The following is a 20,260-nucleotide window of genomic DNA, read 5'->3' as shown; positions in this document are numbered from 1 at the left end:
TGCAACCATTGATTAATGATGTCACAGAATATATACATTAAAAAAATACTAAATCACATATGTTAAGTCCTCTAACACACTCAACCTATGTGACTGAGCCTGTGAAAACAGGACATGTGGGCAAAAACTACACCTCATCACACAACAGGTCATATCTCCATATTGGAGTAAACTATTTACATTCTATAACATAGCTACCAGTTAAATTTTAAAGTCGGTAATGCTGAAAATTGTGTGGCCATAGCTTTAAGTGGTTAAAGTTAGGAAAAGTAGGCAAATTTTGTGAACCCACATGCCCTGTTTTCGCAGGCCCAGTCACCTATATCAACAGGACCACGATCAGTGTGGGCATGATAAAGAAAGCTAGGCATGTGAGGTAGCTATACAACAGTAAAACAGTTAATTTTTCTCAAAGTTACATTACTTCACGTTTTACTTTAGTTACATGTTTCTGACTCTGTATCACAGGCTTTAAGCCTTCTAGTGGGATAGATTCACAGAATGATGTTACAGTCTAATCTCATGTACATCCGGCTGGCTCGTGCCATGCACTATTAACGCGGGCCGGCCTGGGCATGAGACTACTCTGGTGATTTCGTGGGGAGCTGGTGTAATCAAGAGTAAATCCCTTACTTGTATTATGAACTCTTGGTGTAATCTATGATATATCTCTAACGGTCAATCTCTAATGAGAAGCACCACCCCAGGTCAGACTAATGGTAAGTCTTGTTGTACTATATTTTTGCCATTATCAGTTGTTACTCTATACTGACAGTGGCAGGACAAAGCAGAGAAAGAATGGCAACAGCGGCTATACACAATGGCGGGGGAGGGTATGAATATCGCGTGTAAGGTTTGTCAGAACCCGAGCAGAGAGCCTCTGGGTGTTTGATCACACATTGTAAGTCTTGTCTTGAGCAAAGAGAAGGAGGACAAAGATAGGGGGTGAGTTGCCACTGTGTGGTACTCTAGCTTGATCTGTCGAGCACTTGGTGAGTGTTCATCTTGTGTTGTATTAGTCTAGGACAAGTTCTGTAAACCCCAACAGGCCTATTATAGTCTCTTATTACAGAAATGAAATCATGAAGTAGTCTCACGTGGCCTGACCACTTTTTCTCAGCACGGCACTTATCATTATAAGGCCATCATTATTTTATTCCTTGTTTCCCATCACCGCCAGCATCAATTTTTAAAGTACCTGTTTAATTATTTGATTATAGATCATGTGAATGCACTATTTCGGTGGTGCTGAAGTAATCAAATGAAGCCTTACAAGGCCAATGGGACATCACGTTTGTGGTCATGCACGAAAAACTAATAGAACAAAGCGAAGCGCTTCGAAATATTGTAAGAACCAGCTCTATCAGACTGTCAGGCTACTATTGCTGATACAAGTAACGATATTCACGTACTGACTTCATCACCTTGTAACTTCACAGCGAATAACACCAGCTGTCATCGCGTGATTACTGCTTTACGGAGCGTACCCTGTCCAGTTACACTGTCTCACAATTCGTGAAATAACTCCATATTTACTTACCATAGACTCTCAAAATTTGGCAGAGGCACTGGTGAAGCGTTTCTTTACAGGGCTATGGAAAGATTTTTCGCGATTCGCTGTTGACGGGCGTGATATCACTTGTTGAAAAATACGGGTTTGCATTTTAACCAGTTTCCACGTTGTTATCGTTAAAAAGGATTCCATAGAGTTGTTCTACAAGGTGAGAAACCTTAAGAGCCAAGGCGGCTTAGCGCTAGGTTGTTTCTGGGGTGAGTTATTTTTAAAATCGGCTCGTAAGTTCAGAGTTTAATCACTCTACGCTGCAGTAAAGTACTGCAAATTCATAATAGAAACAACAAATTAAACATACAAAGAAAGGAGAGAAAAAAAAAATTCAATAAGTTACTGCTTAATTAATGGGAGTCTTGACTCTACTTGAATGAGGTCAATTGGTGCTGATCCTAAAGAGTGGCCAAAGGAGCCCTTTGAGGATCTAGAACCCCGCAGACACCTAATTGCTGACCTCAAAAGTGAAAAGGACAAGCAGCACCGGATCCACCCCATTACAGCAGCATAATTTGAATCCCATTTATCTGATAGCAAGGAAGCAAGGCGTTTGTAAAACATGGTTGCTTCGTTAGCCATTCCTCCTGTGGCTGAAAAGATTAAAGGAGTAAAGGAACTCTGTTCAACTTCACGTATGCGAGCTTCGTATGAACGTTTCTTACACAATTCGTGTCTTCTGTAAATGGCACTGGCACTGGTGATACGATTACTAGGAGCGTGTGGGTTAAAGACTTTAACATCAATGTATGTTTTCTCAGAGTTTAATAGCCACGAAATTAAAGCGGGTGATTTCACAGAACTTGGCATGCTAAGCTACAACATTAAAGACTATCATAAGAACCCTTTAAATGTAGACTACATGGTTCACAAGCGGAGTTCTCCACCACCCTAAAATAGCTAATTAAGCACGTGGGCTAATTGATAAATGGCATTGTACGGCTTCACATAATTACTTCAGCGCCACCTTAAGTAGGGTCCACAATCCGAAAAATCAACTTCTACAAATCAACCCCCCTATCATTGTGGGATGTTCATTGTAGTATCCCATTGCTTGATCCACCATGAAACCAGAGGCACGATTGTTGTCTGCACAGAAATATCATTATCAGTATCTCACAAGATGCAAGATTTATTTTTAAAATTTCGTGCTCAACACAAAGGACTGGATGAAACTTGCTACTTAGCTAAATCGTATCCAGAGTTGTTGTAGTTGAAAACTACGCACAGAAATAAGTAAATGGTTTGCTGGGTGCCCGGCACAGGGTTGCTTTCTTTGAAAAAACAGACAAAGAAATATGAAGTTTCGAATTCAAACTGCCCTACCACCCAGGGCAAGAGAAGCCAACTCTTCCTCATAGTGTTTCGATACGGTTGGGTGCATAGTCTGTCTATGCTGTTAGTTTGGAAAAGATCTGAGACTTCTCACCATCTGGGTGACGAGCGTCAAAATGTTTTACCGCATCAAAGAATTGTGTTGCGAATTCTACCCATTTCCAGCTTTTCTGCAGCCACAACAATCATCAATTATAGACTAAAACTATGGCAAAAGATGTCCCTGAACGTTTGGTAATAGCGGTTGTCAATTATTATTTCATCCACAGCTTCCACGCCTCGCTCTGAAGCTATATGCATCAAGGGAGGCAGCAAAATCGTCCAAATTTGACTTCACCTCTAATGCTCCACAACAGCTTCAAATCTTCACTAGATCACCCTACATCACCATTATGCTGCAAAACATCCCAAAACAAACCAAAAAATGCACGAAATCTTTCATTTTTTATTTGAGCTGGGTGGAGCTCCTGGTGAGCTGCTGGTATACTGCATCATATGAAATCACAGAAACACCAACTTCTACTACTACCAAACGTTTTGAACCATCATTTATCATCATTCTAAACAAAATTAAGTGACCAGTGTGGCATCAGAAGTACCGGAAAGCACTTTGGTACCATTGAGAGAATCCCTTGAAATGATGCACGAAAATTTTGACGTTCTTCACCCAGATGGTGAGAAGTCTCAGATCCTTTCCAAACTAACAGCATAGACAGACTATGCATCCAACCTTAACACATCACTATGAGGAAGAGTTGGCTTTTCTTGTCTTGGCTGGTAGGGCAGTTTGAATTCGAAAATTCGTGTTTTGTTTTCTGCTTTTTGAGAGAAAGCAACCCTGTGCCGGGAACCCAGTGAATCATTTGCTTATTACTGTGCATAGTTTTTAACTACATTAACTCTAGATAATATCTAGCTAAGCAGCAAGTTCTATCCTGTTCTTTGTGTGGAGCCCGAAATTTTAAAAATAATTTTTGCATCTCACGAAATACTAAAATCGATAGTTCTGTGAAGACAACAACCGTGCCTCCGGTTTCATGGTGGATCTATCGATTTACATATAAAGATATGGTACTGCAAATGGTCAGCTACAGAACTATCGATTTTAGTATTTCGTGAGATGCAAAAATTATTTTTAAAATTTATTTTTAAATTTTAGTATTTCGTGAGATGAACAGTCTCCAATCCTCTAGTTACTCTTTATATGTACAACTAATAGTTCTATTAGTTGTACTATTAGTTGTACATATAAAGAGTAACTAGAGGATTGGAGACTGTTCAACCATAGATAATAGACACCCCTACCTGGATTGGAAGCACACGTATAGTGCCCATACAAAACTACTGTTCTATCCGCGTTTCGCGCCTGAAGTTTTCAAACACTCTTTTTCATTCGAAGATCCTGTTTTACTGTCTGGATACAGCTTGGTTGCTTTAACTAGTAAGTTTAATAGATTGTTTCTTGGGTGGCGATTGGCCTACTACTGGTATAGGCGCTTTCCGTATAAAAAGTATATGAACATGTTTGTGAAAATGGCGGGGTGAACAAGTTTAGTTTAAGGCTGATGCTTATTACTAACTAATGCTACGTGTACTGGTGTGTGTTTCATGGTATATTCGCTCCAGTTTAGTCAAGTATCACCTTTCGCGCTTGTCAAACTTCTAGCTAATACACATCAGTACACCCACTATGAATAGGCCAAACCTTATATTCCATAGCGGTAGGTTTACTACTCACCAGTAAGCAAAACATGTTCTTATAAAATATACTCCCGGTACTGTGTATAGTATAAGGGGCGCGAAGCGCGGATAGATTAGGTGGCGCTTACAAGTTTCCAATCCAGTATGGGTGTCTATTATCTATGGTTCAACCATAGATAATAGACCTTATTCATTTAGAACAGTAAGCGCCCTCTGATGTCACGCGAAGCCATACAAGGGTCCATATTCACCATGACGATAGTCTCGTGCCCAGACCCCACCCACTGCGTTGAGTAGGGTCTGGTGACTTACGCTATGTTTTTGGGCCTGCCGCCATATTGTTTACGCATTTGTATCCATAGCTGTAGTCGGCCATTTTCCTAGTTCCAGCCTATCAAATCGCGTTGTACCTGAATCAAGACGTCCGATTGGTCAGAAAAGAAAAATGGCGTAGGGCCCAAAACTCCTGCGAATGTCACCAGACCCTACTCAACGCAGTGGGTGGGGTCTGGGCACGAGACTACCATGACGATAGTGTTTCGGACGCCATTTTGAGTTCTAAAAACTGGCGAGCACGACGGTTGCTATCATGTTACCATAGATATGGTACTGCAAATGGCGAATTTGGCGGAGAATTGTGATGTTACTATGGTTTTGGTACTGCAAATGGCGAATATTGGCGGACAACTCCTTCGCAACGAGTTATAAGCGCTATGAAATTAATTCAGTGAATAAGGTCTATATACCCCCCTGGATTGGAAACTAGTAAGCGCCCCTGGTTACAGGCTGGTTTCGCGCCCCCTTCAATAACAAGACAAGTTTCTCTGGGCGAAACAAGACTCACTACTGGTAAAAGGTTCTTTCTCAAGATGTTTTGGAAGCCAACAGCGAGTTTCGAGGCAAATTGGCTCTTTATTGTGCGAACGGTAGAGGCGAAACTGAACGCAAGATCAGCTGGTTTCGGCTGGTTTGGACACATTCAAGGAAAACACCAAAACCCTGTATGCCCTTTGCACCCAGACCATACCATGGAGCATTATTTGATGACTTCGTAGTATAAATTGTGTAGCGATACTGTTTAGAATCACAGAGAGAATGTGCTTCCAATTTTGCCAAAAATACCATCTCAAAAACCTACCAAAGAAGTTATGGGAAGGCATATTGTTTAGCCGAAGCAATTCTTTATAGCATAGTTAACCTTGTGATACTTTCTTTTTCTATCTACAGCACTTAGTTTAGCCAAGAATGTGCTTCCAAAAAAGCATGTAATCCGCCATTGTAAGCCTTCCGACCAAGTGACGTGAAGTGGTCCAACTAACCAGAACAATTATCATAACAACACCACAAGTCATTCTCGTTACAAAATAAAGTCGTTTATGCCACCGTTCTGCTGTAATAGGATTAAATTTGTTGAGGCGCGAAACCAGCCTAAGGACACTGGTTCTTGTATAAAGTCTATGGGCGCGCGGCGCAGTTTCTCAATCCAGGGGGGTATATTATTATTGTTATTATCTACTTTACCAGTTAGGCACTGGAGGGTGTACACAGAAGGCAGAGCCTGTTCGAGGTGTTTACCCATAGCCATAGGCGATTCTAAGGGGGGGCCTTGGCCCCCCCTGTTAAAAAATAACTTTTAAAAAATCTTCGGGGAAAGTTGCTGTATAGATTGGCATTGTTATTTTTAGCATTTTTCATGTTTTTAGAACAAATTTTAGGCTGTTTCCAAGCCTTTAAATCGCAAAAATCCTGCAGCTTCTGGGGGTTGCACCCCCAGACCCCCCTGAAAATTCTACTTTATACTATAGCCAAACAACAATAGTTATGCTGTTCCCTACTGGGCCCCCCCTGTAGGTCAGGTCTAGAATCGCCACTGCCCATAGCCTATATTATCTATGGTTCAACAGGGTGCATGGGTACACAGACTTTACACCTTTCAAGATCGAAATACTCTAATAGAGCAGTCACATACTCAAATAATAAGAGTCAACTGTATGATTAATAATCAATATAATCACATCAGTTTTTACTCTACTAGGTGATGGGAAACAAACAATATAATAATGATGGCCTAAGCGCCTGCTCAAAGAAGGGTCTCCGGCTGGTCCAGAATCAATTTGCCTTGTTTTCACACCCTGAGCAAGAGCTCGAGGTGTTTAATCAACTTTCATCATAAAACGTATACTTCCTTTTAAATTTCAAGGCATGTACGCACGTGATGAGAGACACTAAGGTTATTTGAAAAGGACACAGATTGCTTCCTTGTGAAAAATAAGGCTAAGGGTGAACTGAGCAAGGAATTGATCCGTGCCCTTTTTAGCCATTAGAAAAACTGCTTTAGCATCTCTCATCACCGCAACCTGCAATTGTTCATTGCAGTTCCAGTGCAACCTGCAATTGTTTGTTGCAGTTCCAGTGCAACCTGCAATTGTTTGTTGCAGTTCCAGTGCAATCTGCAATTGTTCATTGCAGTTCCAGTGCGTACATGGCTTGAAATATAAAAGGAAGTATTTGTTTTATGACGAAAGTTGATTAAACACCTCGAGCTCCTGCTCAGGGTGTGAAAATGAGTTGGCACATTAATTCTGGACCAGAACCTTTTTGAGCAGGCTAATTGATAAGCACCGTGCCAAGAAAAAGTGGTTTGGCCACACAAGACTAGACATGGATTTGGGACTTACATGGTCATTATAATGAGGTGGTCTTTTTAATGAAGTACACCTTTAGCTACATTTGGGACCCACTTGACATGGTTACAGTCTATGGTTACTAGCTCCTGCTAGTATTTAACTTACTATTTTACTAGTTGCTCAGAAGAGACAACACCTTGATTAAGAGTACAGTGGTCCCTTGATTATCTGGCCATTGAATATCCGAATTTTCATTTATCTGAACTATGGAGGTGACTGTTCTATTAGAGTATTTGTACAGGACTCTATATAAATGAATGGGATTCTATTATCCAAACTTTTCGATTATCTGAACGCCCTCAGGGTCCAATGAGTTTGGATAATAGAGGGAGCACTGTATGTAGTGTGCATGTGGAGCTCAGCAAAAAGAAGGGGAAAGGGTTATAGGAGGAAGAAGAGGAGGTAGAGATGTACAAGCAGCCAGAGGTTAATGAAGAAGAAGATGAACAAGAACCAGATCTCAATGAAGATGAGTAAGGGAAAAACAAGCAGGAACTCATTCCAGCAGTTCAATGTGAGCTAACAAGAAGATTTTGTATGTGAGGAGTATATCTAATTATCTCCAATATACCTGTACAAACACTGTATTAACTTTGTATCAAATCTATGTAACTAGCTTCTTTTTCCTGAGATTGGGAAATAAGGAATTTTTGGTCCTTATTTTCTGACCCCATTATAAAAATGGCTAACTGTGGAATACTATCCTAGAGAACTGTTATTCTCTCCCATACAATTATTATGGTCTTACTATGCATCACTATTATACACAAGGAGTTTCTGACTTTGACTTGATGATGCAATGAAGGAAAGAGGTAAGGCTAGTATATAAGACAGTTGAGCTTTTCAGGGTATAATCTAGAGTACCTGTCCTTATTCTTCCTTACTTGTAAAATTCTACCTTCTTTTAAAATGGTTCCAGTGTAGGTCCTATAAGGTTTTGTATTAGTGACCTTATGCCATATTTGTGTATAGTATTGTTTTGTGTTAACTGCTTCATTGGTTTGTGTGTTATTGTTTTGTAGGAGATGCAGCATGCAAGACATCGGAGAAGGAAGGATTATGATGTCACCACTAATGATGATGAGATCATATATGGCTATGATCGACAAGATGAGACAAGTTGCTAACATGAGGTTACCTAACACCGTGTGTCAGTTAAATATCTTCTCCTGTAGGAAGATAATCAACTAAACTTGGACCAAAAGGCAGCAACTAAGAAGCTAAAATTGTTACCCATTGTGCTAGCCCAGTTACAAAAGTATAGTACTGTTCAGGTTGCTTTTAAACTGCATGATAATTGTTGTTCTTGCAGAGCTGAGTTGAAACATGCCTTTGTGGAGTGTGGTGTGTTAACAGTGTTGAATGTGAGTATATATGGCTAGTAGTCTAGCATAGCAAGACCACTACTACTATAGTATTAGAAATATGTCAGTAGTTAAAAGTTATGTTTGTGGGCTGTCAATGTTCCCCTTGGCTAACCACTTTGTTGGTCAAAGAAGATTATGTAATGACTATAGAGTTCTTATCTCACACTGTGAACTAGTGGTCTTGTCATGGTGGACTGATTGGTCTGGTATTATATACAACATGTTGTGGTGTCTAGGAATGGTTGAAACCGTTGCCAGATCATTCCTTGCCACACATCCAAATAAGGGAGAGAATATTGGATGTCCTTCGTACTGTATGTAACCTCCCTCGAACATGTTACACTTTCAAGCTAATAACTCTACTTGTAGCTACCAACATTAAATAGTGACATACTAAAACAAAGTGGTATTGGTAAGGGAGTGATGATGTTGTACAAACATCCTAAGGAAACACGCAAGAATAAGGAAAAGGCTGGAAAGTTGATCAGTTAGTGAATCCTGTCATGTCAGTAGTGTTATACCAATGTTCTCAATTAGATGAGTGGGCGAGGCCGATATTTGGATTGATGTCTGATTTTTAGTCGTGAGGAGAGAGAGAATGAGAGAGACTATGAGCTGTTGTCTGTAGCTGCTTGTAGGAGACTGAGGTTAGTTAGATAACACCTCTCATTATCATTTTGCTTCTTGTACTGTTAGTTCTGGTGGAGATGGCAGTAGTCGTAAAACAGGAATGGAAGATGATGGGTAAGGCTGCTGGGACTGTACCATAATGAGATCATAAAGTATATGTTTGGAACCTTTGTGTGATTAACACCAACTTGCAAGCGATCACTTTATATCACATTGTTATATAACAGTCCACAGAAGCCGGGTGACAAAGGCTGGGTGGGGAAGGCTCGTATTCCCATGCCTTCCCACAAGGATTATGTGGTGCGACCAAAATCAGCTGTATCCCAAGAAATGAGTGTTAAGGTATGTATCACAGTTTAACACACATGATGACATAGTTACAACTATTTCATGTGGTGTAGGGATCATCAAAGAAGGCTCCTGGACGATATGAGAAACACATGCAGAAAGTGAAGGACAGTCGAGCAGCTAACAACCTAGTCGAGCAGCTAACAACCTAGTCGAGCAGCTAACAACCTAGTCTCGCGCAGCCAGACCACTATTTTATCCCCACGGCGCTTATAATCTCTAATCGATAAGCGCCGTGGGGAGAAATAGTGATCTGGCTGCGCGAGACTACTAACAACCGTAACAAAATGCATGCAGCCACTTTAAGTCTGGAGGGAAGAGGATTATTGTGATTGTACCATACACTAACATTGTCTTTTTCAACATCATAACAAATTACTGTGATCATACTGAACTATAAACAATGCCACGTGCACTGCACGAGACGCATAATTCGTAATTGTACGTAAACTAGCAAAGTCCTCGTGCTCATGAGATCACAGCCCCAACGTGTATTTCTGTTTCTCGAACATCGATAGAAAAACATGCACTGAGCGGTAAAGTACCCGCGTCTTATTGTATCGCAATATTACACCGTGTTTATCATTATCAGGTATTGTACTGAGGAGAGAAAGAATGGCACTAGCCACCACCCCCTATGGCGGGGGCGGGTACGAATATCAGTTTGTAGACACTCCATTGGATATGTTTGTGTGTAAGATTTGTCAGTACCCGAGTAGAGAGCCTTATCTTAGTGAATGCTGTGGTCACACATTTTGTAAGTCTTGTCTTGAGGCTGCAAGGAGAGTTACCACTGTTACCAAAGCTTGTCCCATTTGCCGAGATGAAGAATTCGTTACCATTCGCAACAGACAAGCTGACCGAGCTATCAGGAGTCTTCATGTGTTCTGTACTAACAAGGAGAAAGGATGTGAGTGGCAGGGTGAAGTGAATAACATCATCAATCACCTTGGAAACAGTGACGGTTGTCAATTTGAAGATGTGACATGCTCCAATGATTGTGGAAAGTGCTTACAACGACAATATCTGACTGGTCATGTTGAGGATGAGTGTGTACGTCGTAAGGTTGAATGTCAGTATTGCCACATTACAAGAGAACATCAGTTTATTGAGAATGAACACAAGGAACAGTGTCCCAAGTTCCCCATAGCTTGTCCCAACAAGTGTAAAGCTGATAACATACCTCGTGAGGATATTGATGAACACAGGAAGATGTGTCCACTTGAAGAAGTTACCTGTCCTAATGATTGTGGAATGACCTTACAACAACAGTATCTAACCACCCATGTCAAGAAGGAGTGTCCACGTATCAAGGTTGACTGTCAGTATTGCCACATTACAGGAGAACATCAGTTTATTGAGAGTGAACACAAGGAACAGTGTCCCAAGTTCCCAATAGCCTGTCCCAACAAGTGTGAGGTTGGTAGTGTCCCAAGAGATGATGTAGAAGAACACATGAAGATGTGCCCACTGGAACTAGTCCAGTGTGAGTATCACGTGGTGGGTTGTGAGGAGAGGATGGCTCGTAAAGATCAGAAGAAACACAATAAGGAGAAGATGGAAGAACACTTGTCCTTTACTACACATCAGCTTACTAACATTCAACACAATTTAGCTAATAGTCAAGTTGAGGCAGTAGACAGTAAAGATAAGCTAACAACAAAGATTACACAGACTGGAAAAGACCTGGCTACTACTAAACAACACCTGAGCAGTGCTGTGAAGACAATTGATCAACTCATACAGAGACTACAACAAACAGAAAGAGATACAGTATCTCAACTGGAGAAATATAAAGATGAGTTTTCTATGAGAATTGAACAAGAGCGAAATGAATCCAAAGAACAACTAGCAGTCACTAAAGATGATCTTACTCTAAAGCTTCAAAGAACAGAGAATGAACTTACAATAACCAAACAAGAATTAACTGTTACTAAAATCGAAGTAAGATCAACTAAAGTATCTTTTGCTGATGCACTAAAAGAACTAGCTGATACTAAAGCTGATTTGAAGTCTACCCAAGAAGAGGCCAGGAAGACAAAGGATGATCTTACTCAACAACTTGCAGTAACTAAACAAGAAGCAAAGAAGACAAAAGATGAACTCACTCAAAAACTGACTAACACACAAAGAGATCTTAACACTACAAAACAACAAGTAGCCACAACTTGTCAAAATCTTACAAAAGCTGAAAAGGAACACATCACACTAGCTGCCAATACTGATGAGGTACTAGCTAAACTGGAGACCAAATTCCAAACAAAGATCACAGAGATTGAAACTGCTGCTCAGAAGAGGATCACTGAACTGGAAACTAAACTGGAACAGAAGACACAACAAATTGAACTGATAATATCTGACCCAAGGATATTCTGGTACAACACTGTTAACTATCAAGCATCAAAGTTATCATCAGGTGATCAAGTTGTCCCAGTGATTGTGAAGATGTCAGAGTATACCACGAAGAAGAGTGATGGAGTTAGATGGTACAGTGACTCATTCTATACTCATCACAAGGGATACAAAATGTGTTTGCTTGTCTATGCTACTGGCTATGATGGTTACATGACAATCTTCCTGATCCTCATGGAGGGTCCATATGATGATCAGTTAAGGTGGCCACTGAAGGGACATTGTGAGATGAAGTTGTTGAACCAGATCAGTAACAGTGAACATCATTTAGAGAATGGGAGGTATCAGGATAATGGTCATAAGAGGGTCACTAGTGGGGAGAGGTGTAGTTATGCCATGTGGTTCTCTATTAAATTCATTTCCCATGAACACCTCCAGAAGATCACTCCCACATGTCAGTACCTCAAAGATGATAGTATCTTCCTTCAAGTAGACTATAAACTAGGTACAGTGTGATTACTTGAAATATATTTTGTTTTATGGCTTCAACATAAATCTGTATGACACCATCTTTTGTGTGACAAAACATGATTATGATTGTTGATGATCCATAAACCACTGGTTGGTGTTTTGTTCATCATAGTTAACTCTTATAAGTGAGGTAACAATTATATAATTAATGTAAACATACACACTAACAGACACACACTACAACACATACAGTATACATAATATTGTAACTACATTATCATTTGTACATACACAAAACAGTATTGAGAAGAGGTTTCTGTATTTACATTGAAATACTCTAGTAGAGTATTCTGTGAACAGTTATATACAGTATTTTCAGGTATGCAAATTCCAGTATGCCTATTTGATACCAGTTATGGCAAACAATAATTTAGCAAATTTGGGAAGTATTATTGTACAAATTGTGTTTAGCCAGAAAATCAGATTTTTTTGGCCAGTTTTGTAAACTTACAAAACAAATGTGGCGTCTTCCAAGCCTTGCCACAATTGGCTAGTTGTTTACTCTGCTAATATAGCATAGCAAGGGAAATTCAATTGTGTGTGTCAGTTTCCAGTATTGGATGTTAGTGTTAGAAACGTACTTTAAGAAAATTTTGCTAGCGAAGTGAGCAAATTTACCAGTAGAGTTAGAAATTTTACTAGTAGGGTTAGCAAATTTCCTAGGAAATTGCTTTTTTATTAGAATAATGTTAGAAAATGTGCTAGGAGGGTTTGGGTTAGTGAGTTGTGAAGAAAGTCAAATCTAAAGTACTTCTGTATAAATTATTGCCAATAGTGGAAACTTTAACCCACAATCAAAAGGTCTATGGTATACTATATAAGTGTGCACATGTTTCTAAATCGGCAAGGTCAAAGGATGCCACATTTGGCTACTAATAAGAGAGTTGCTTAAATTAGCAAATATTGAAATAGTTTGTTGAAATCCTTGGGTTGCCAAATTTGGCAGTTTGTGGTAACTTCTAATAATTGTTGGCAATAATCTAAAAGTTGCTAATTGTGGTAATCACTTGATTCCATAATTTACCAAATGCCATGCCTGTATTATTGGGGAGCCTTAGAGAGCCTCCCAGTCTGACTATTCCCCAAAGTTTACATAACAAACATGGAAATCTCACACTCAGGCTCACCCATGATATTGTTTAGCATCCATCTAATCAAGACTCACGGTAGTGAGTCGCGCGGCCAGTAAAGCAGAAACGCGCGCCGCAGACAAATGACGCGACCACTACGTGAGGATTTTACAGGAACGAACGTTGTCAAATTCGGCCGTCCTGTAACTCACCCGCCACTTACGCTATCCCTCTGAAACTCTAGAGTTGAACTCATCGTGTCACTAGTAACTACCACACAAGCAGTGAAGCAAATCCATGCCGATTGTTTCGTGATCGAGATTGCCGACATCAAAGGGGAAGTTTATTTTTTTTATCGCATGCGGTTAGATGTAACCGCAGGTGTATGCCTTGCGTTCCTTTGTGCATTCCAAACATTGATTGCCCTGTTATCTCTTCAGTATTCACTCAATCGCCTCAAGATTCACATCATCGATTTCACCATACATGATTACTCTACAGTCGTAATTTCAGCACCAAACAAAGTTTCAGTTGTCCTCAGTCGACCTAGAGGCCAAATACAAAACCCAGATTGTTGTTTTCCGAAATACTCGCTTGGCATGTAGTGCAATGTGTCTTTAAACTGATCTAAAAGTTTCGTTCAGATTGAAACATGTTTTCGAGAATGGCTAGTTTGAAATTAGTCGCCCCCACATAATTTGCTCTCTATAAGAATTTTACTCGGAATTTAAAGAATGACGCAGAGCACAACTGCGGTCACTGGGTATTGATGAACTGGTGCTCTATGTAGTTAATCAGTGCATATAGCCACAAAGAAGTGTGCTGCCATAGATTGTAGTCCACAGATATAATCTATGGTGCTGCATACCATCGTTCGTTTTTAAATTTGAATTTAGTCGCCCCCACCGTGACGTAATTTGTCCTCTAAGGGCGTGGCTTAAAGAATGACACAGAGTACAACTGCCGTTACCAGTTGTTGACACGAGCTGCGAGTAATTAGCACATGTAGCTAGCCAATTGTCACCATGCATTATTGCATTTTATAGCACCCCCACACAAAAACTACACGTGTAATTACAACATACAGAGGACACATGAATACCAAACACTTTTCACAACAATAATGTAAGAATTGTACAATAATGACTGTAATATAACTGCTATGAAAATCTTCTCCAGTGGCCCGCCATGGTAGCAGGTCTCACATGACGGCATGTATATTCATCCAAACACAATGGGAGTAATGAGTAAGTACGATAACAAGTTGGTATGACTTCATTTGTAGAATCCATATGAGTGGGTGTGGCTCCAGTATGTCTAAACAGTTAACAAACATTCCTGTTATAAATACGTGCTAGAGTTGCAATATAATAGTATAGTATTTAAATGCAACAATACATAGTCTCCATTGCATCACTATCAAACGACACTAAGTGGAGGATATTGTTGCATCTCTAGTATGTACACTCTATCAGTACAACCTGTCTTAATGGCCACCAGTATAGAAAGACAACCTCTCTTGAAAAGCCAATTCCAATTGAGAATTTATACACTGTTACCTGCTTATTGAGTGAAGGTGGCAATAAACAAGTTCCACCGTAATTTATACACGTGATTTGATCTGTATATTCTGTCAGTGGATGAGATCCTCTTGGCCAGGACAAAATGTGACCCAAATGTCCTGGATGATCCATACTCAACCCACTTATGACCCAGTGGCACAATGGAACTGAGTATAAAGAATTTATTTCTAAGATGTGTGGATGTGTGGACACATTACAACACATTACATGTACATACAAGACATGCTACGTACTGTTTTAGCATTTCAAGTCACCACATTATGTACGGACCAGTCAACAATGCTTCATAGTGCCCATCAGTAAACCTGAAGAAAAGTTACGAAAAATAAAAATTCACATAAGTACAATGAAACCTCATTAATATGGCCAGCTATGGAACCAAAAAATTTGGCCTGAATAACGAGGTGGCCTTATGAATGAGGTCATAAAGTACTGCTTAGCTATATTTGGGATCTACTAGAGGTGGCCAATATAATAAGGTGGTCTTATTAAAGAGGTAGCCGCTAAGTGAGGTTTCACTGTACATACAGTTCACAATGGTGAACAATATTAATGGTTAACAATATACACTGAAACCTGCAGGTCACTTGCGGAAGATTGCTCTCTACACAAAATGACACATTCAGAGATTGTATTTAGATGGATGATACAGTAACGCATTGTGACTTCAATACTCGTGATGTGTCACTGCTAGGCAGCAACCATATACACGCCAATGCACAACATCGCACTTGCTCGCACACACAATTTTGCTCAAGATTTTACAAATTGATAATTAAGGGGTGTGGAAACTAGCTGCTTGCTTGAAAGACTGTGTGGCAGCTGTTTCCCTTCTGTACAAGTGGCCACCAAGACAGGTCCACTGTGGATGAAAGCCAGGCATTAGAATTTCATGGTTGAAGGCATTCCAGGGCTTCCGGTAGTCTCAAATCTCACCACAGTTTAACTCAGGCAGTGTTGTGGTCACCACTAAACCACTGGAATGCTGTGTTATGTGAAAAATATATCCTATGGATAATGACTTCATCACTTTCTTCATCAGGAGCTTATAAGGACCAATAGTGAAACTTTTTACACTTTGGGCTGACAGCCAACTGCCTAAGTCTGAAGCAGTGCCTTTGGTGCTCTAACAGATTGGCTGCCCCCTTGCTGCCAGCACTCACTGTCTCATACGTTGTCACACACTAAATCTATCTCTATAGCCAGTTAGAACAGCATGCTTCTTACCTTTTTTAAGGCGCAAAATGCAGCCACCTCTTTAAAAAGCTAGGTCAGAAAATTTTTGTCCCTATGGCCTGAATAATGACCAGCTTTCACTGTACTATTAGTGATTAGTGATCATGGAGGATTATTTATTAAGATACTAAGATATACAAACGCTACAACCTCTAAATATAGCAGTAAATTTTTTTACCCTGGTCCAATGTCTAATAATCGTGAGAGACTCTACAGTGACAAATACATGTTTATCATGATATGTGCTAATCGCCTTTTTACAATTAAGTTTTACAACACAAATACATATAATTAAACTCACCAATTGTGACTAAATCCCTTCAACACGAAAAGACAAGTAATGAGACAACCTTGGAGACAACAGCCTCACAAGCCTATTCTGGTGCGCTTATTTAGTAGTAATATAAATTTTAAAGGCGTTTATTTACAACAGGACATAATTACGCGCCCCTCTATTGTCTCTGTACATACTTGCCTTTTCTTTACTATTCTCATTTCATTTCACAAGATCTCTTGGCAGGGGCGTAGCTTCTTCACTTGAATTAGTCAATGCTTGAAGTAGATCGAGATACTCTAATAGAACAGTCACATTTCTACAAGTGCCATATTTTTATATTGTAAAGTGTGTTAGTAGCTAGTAGTTTAAACTATACAATCCAATGCTAAGCAGAAGTTGTAACTATGCTAAATATTGATTGCTGTGTTACAGCTATTTTGTGACTGCTCTAATAGAGTATTTCAATGCAGTACAAGATGAAAGGCAAAGTGATATTAAGGGTTTACTAGTTAAAATGGGTGTTAGTTGACTGCAGTTGTATGCCACTAACAGGGCCGCCCAAAGAAATTAGGGGGCCCAGGGAAAAGAGTTAAAGAGGGGCCCAGGGGCAAGGAAGGGTCTAGATCCTGACTGCTCTATTAGAGTATATCGATATTTCTTTAAACAGGTATTCAAGGGGCCCTTTCGGGCTGGGGCAGGGGGCAAAATACCCCCATGTGGGTGGCCCTGGCCACTAAAATTACAGTTATATTTTAATATTCTGTCACTGTAATCTGGGGTTTCTGTCAAAACCATGGAAACTCACCTACTGTTATCAACAGTGCATTGCTTATTCTAACAAAAAGTATTGAAGTCCCATCCAAAAACAGCTTATAGCTGTAAAAAAGTGCGCGTCCAAGTAAAGCAGCATTAACTGCGACAAAAAGTAATGATATCATAGTGCGGCCATGTACGAGGTGTGCAAGTTGTAAAATTCATATTAGCTAATCAGATAATACAATGTTATTGTTAAAGTGTTAATGAGAACTATGTGATGCTGCTAGTTTATAAGTGAGTGAGCATCTTCATAAATGCCACACAAATTTAATTCTCAATAAAGCAATGTGTATAGATTCTCTGATAGCAATGAATAGTTTGAGTTTGGCCGCCTTTCCTGTATGCGGCAATGCTACGAACAAAGGAAAGGTGGCCAAACTCAAACTATTTATTGCTATCAGAGAATCTATACAGATTGCTTTATTGAGAATTAAATTTGTATGGCATTTATGAAGATGCTCACACACTTATAAACTAGCAGCACATAGTTCTCATTAACACTTTAACAATAACATTGTATTATCTGATTAGCTAATATGAATTTTACAACTTGCACACCTCGTACATGGCCGCATTATGATATCATTACTTTTTGTTGCAGTTAACTCTGCTTTACTTGGACGCGCACTTTTTTACAGCTATAAGCTGTTTTTTGGATTTTGGATGGGATATACCATGGAATAATTTACCCCAAGAAGTAGCATGTGCAGCATCAGTTGATGATTTTAAGAAATTGATTGACCAATATTCATCTAACACTATGTATAAATGTATGTAATTAGTCTACTTGTACTTTTTTTACCTGTTGATCAGGTGTAACAGGCTGTTTAGCCTTATAAATTACCTGTAATAAATAATAATAATAATAATAATAATAAGATATATATATACTCTTCCTGATCTCATCCGTCTAATATATATATATATATATATATACTCTTCCTGATCTGAAGCTATGAACAATAATAGCCTGCTCTAGTGATTGTGGAATTATTACAGAGCAGTCAGCCCTGCTGGTGTGCTCAGGTTATACCCAGTCACATGTGTTGATGACCAGTGTTGGGCAAGTTACTTTGTAAAAGTAACTAGTTACATATTACATATTACTTGTAGTAATAATATTACGTAATATTAGATTCGTTACAGTAACTATATTACTTAGGTAACGCGTTACATTTGTAAGTAAAGTAGCTTGCGTTATATTACCTGTTTTTATAGCGTATTTCGTTATATTACTTTGTTACCACAAAAGTAGCTAATAATATTACGTAACGCGTTACATAAGTAGCGCATTACTCCCAACACTGTTGATGACCTTTGTTTTCCAGAATAACTCTACCAGGTGTGTACACAAGAATGTTTTCACTACTGGTAGGGTCCGCAATCCGAAAAATCAACTTCTACAAATCAATCCCCCTACCATTGTGGGATGTCCATTGTAGTATCCCATTGCTTGATCCACCATGAAACCGGAGGCACGATTGTTGTCTTCACAGAAATATTGTTTTCAGTATTTCGCAAGATGCAAACTTTATTTTTTTAAATTTCGTGCTCCACACATAGGACCGGAGGAAACTTGCTACTTAGCCAAATGGTATCCAGAGTTGTTGTAGTTGAAAAGTACTCACAGAAATAAGTAAATGACTCGCTGGGTGCCCGGCACAGGGCTGCTTTCTTTGAAATAACAGACAAAGAGATACGACGTTTCGAATTCAAACTGCCCTACCACCCAGGGCAAGAGAAGCCAACTCTTCCTCATAGTGTTTCGATACGGTTGGGTGCATAGTCTGTCTATGCTGTTAGTTTGGAAAAGATCTGAGACTTCTCACCATCTGGGTGACGAACATCAAAATTTTCTGCAGCATCAAAGAATTGTGTCGCGCTTTCTAGCCAATTCCAGCGCCTCTGCAGCCACAACAATCATCAATTATAAACTAAAACTATGGCAAAAGATGTCCCTGAACGTTTGGTAGCAGACGTTGTCAATTATTATTTCATCCACGGCTTCCACGCCTCGTTCTAAGCTATGCATCAAGGGAGCCTGGGCAGCAAAATCATCCAAATTTGACTTCACCTCTTACGCTCCACAGCGGCTTCAAATCTTCACTAGATCACCCCACATCACCATTATGCTGCAAAACATCCAAAAACAAACCGAAAAAAGCACATAATCTGTCATTTTTGATTCGAGCTGGGTGGAGCTCCTGGTGAGCTGCTGGTATACTGCATCATATAAAATCACAGAAACACCAACTACAACTACTACCAAACGTTTTGATCCATCATTTATCATCATTCTAAACAAAATTAAGTGACCAGTGTGGCATCAGAAGTACTGGAAAGCACTTTGGTACCATTGAGAGAGTCCCTTGAAATGACGCACGAAAATTTTGACGTTCTTCACCCAGATGGTGAGAAGTCTCAGATCCTATCCAGACTAACAGCATAGACAGACTATGCATCCAACCTTATCACATCACTATGAGGAAGAGTTGGCTTTTCTTGTCTTGGCTGGTAGGGCAGTTTGAATTTGAAAATTTGTGTTTCGTTTTCTGCTTTTTGAGAGAAAGCGACCCTGTGCCGGGAACCCAGTGAATCATTTGCTTATTACTATGCGTACTTTTTAACTACATTAACTCTAGATAATATCTAGTTAAGCAGCAAGTTCTATCCTGTTCTTTGTGTGGAGCACGAAATTTAAAAAATAATATTTGCATCTCACGAAATACTAAAATCGATATTTCTGTGAAGACAACAATCGTG

At 39.6% G+C, this 20,260-nt stretch overlaps 1 protein-coding gene, 1 long non-coding RNA gene and 1 pseudogene across 3 annotated transcripts; 2 read left to right on the top strand and 1 right to left on the bottom strand.

Moving 5' to 3' along the window:
* The first annotated feature begins 7,717 nt into the window (after nt 1-7,717).
* Nucleotides 7,718-9,784, top strand: LOC136239958 (protein IWS1 homolog; annotated as a pseudogene).
* A 290-nt stretch (nt 9,785-10,074) lies between these two features.
* Nucleotides 10,075-12,762, top strand: LOC136240411 (TNF receptor-associated factor 5-like). Of its 2 annotated transcripts, XM_066031390.1 has the most exons (3): nt 10,075-10,168; nt 10,225-10,697; nt 10,947-12,762. In XM_066031390.1, the coding sequence occupies exons 2-3, from the start codon at nt 10,248-10,250 to the stop codon at nt 12,498-12,500; spliced, it is 2,004 nt and encodes a 667-aa protein (XP_065887462.1). In that variant the 5' UTR covers nt 10,075-10,168; nt 10,225-10,247; the 3' UTR covers nt 12,501-12,762. The 2 variants fall into 2 exon arrangements, with proteins under 2 accessions (XP_065887462.1, XP_065887461.1); XM_066031389.1 differs by having other exon boundaries at nt 10,225-12,762.
* A 1,837-nt stretch (nt 12,763-14,599) lies between these two features.
* Nucleotides 14,600-16,976, bottom strand: LOC136240442 (uncharacterized). The gene is made up of 3 exons (XR_010693798.1): nt 16,706-16,976; nt 15,402-15,473; nt 14,600-14,902 (listed from the first exon to the last, which is right to left on the bottom strand). It is a non-coding gene; the product is annotated as an uncharacterized lncRNA (long non-coding RNA).
* Nucleotides 16,977-20,260: the final 3,284 nt, after the last annotated feature.

The sequence above is a fragment of the Dysidea avara genome, chromosome 12 (genome assembly GCF_963678975.1).
Source record: "Dysidea avara chromosome 12, odDysAvar1.4, whole genome shotgun sequence".
In the NCBI taxonomy this organism is placed as follows: Eukaryota; Metazoa; Porifera; class Demospongiae; order Dictyoceratida; family Dysideidae; genus Dysidea; species Dysidea avara.
Note: the sequence above shows the minus strand (reverse complement) of the source record. Positions and strands in the feature narration are given on the sequence as shown.

Bases quoted from the DNA above. Each gene is read 5' to 3' on its own strand.
- LOC136240411 (XM_066031389.1), top strand. From the start codon at position 10,248: ATGGCACTAGCCACCACCCCCTATGGCGGGGGCGGGTACGAATATCAG.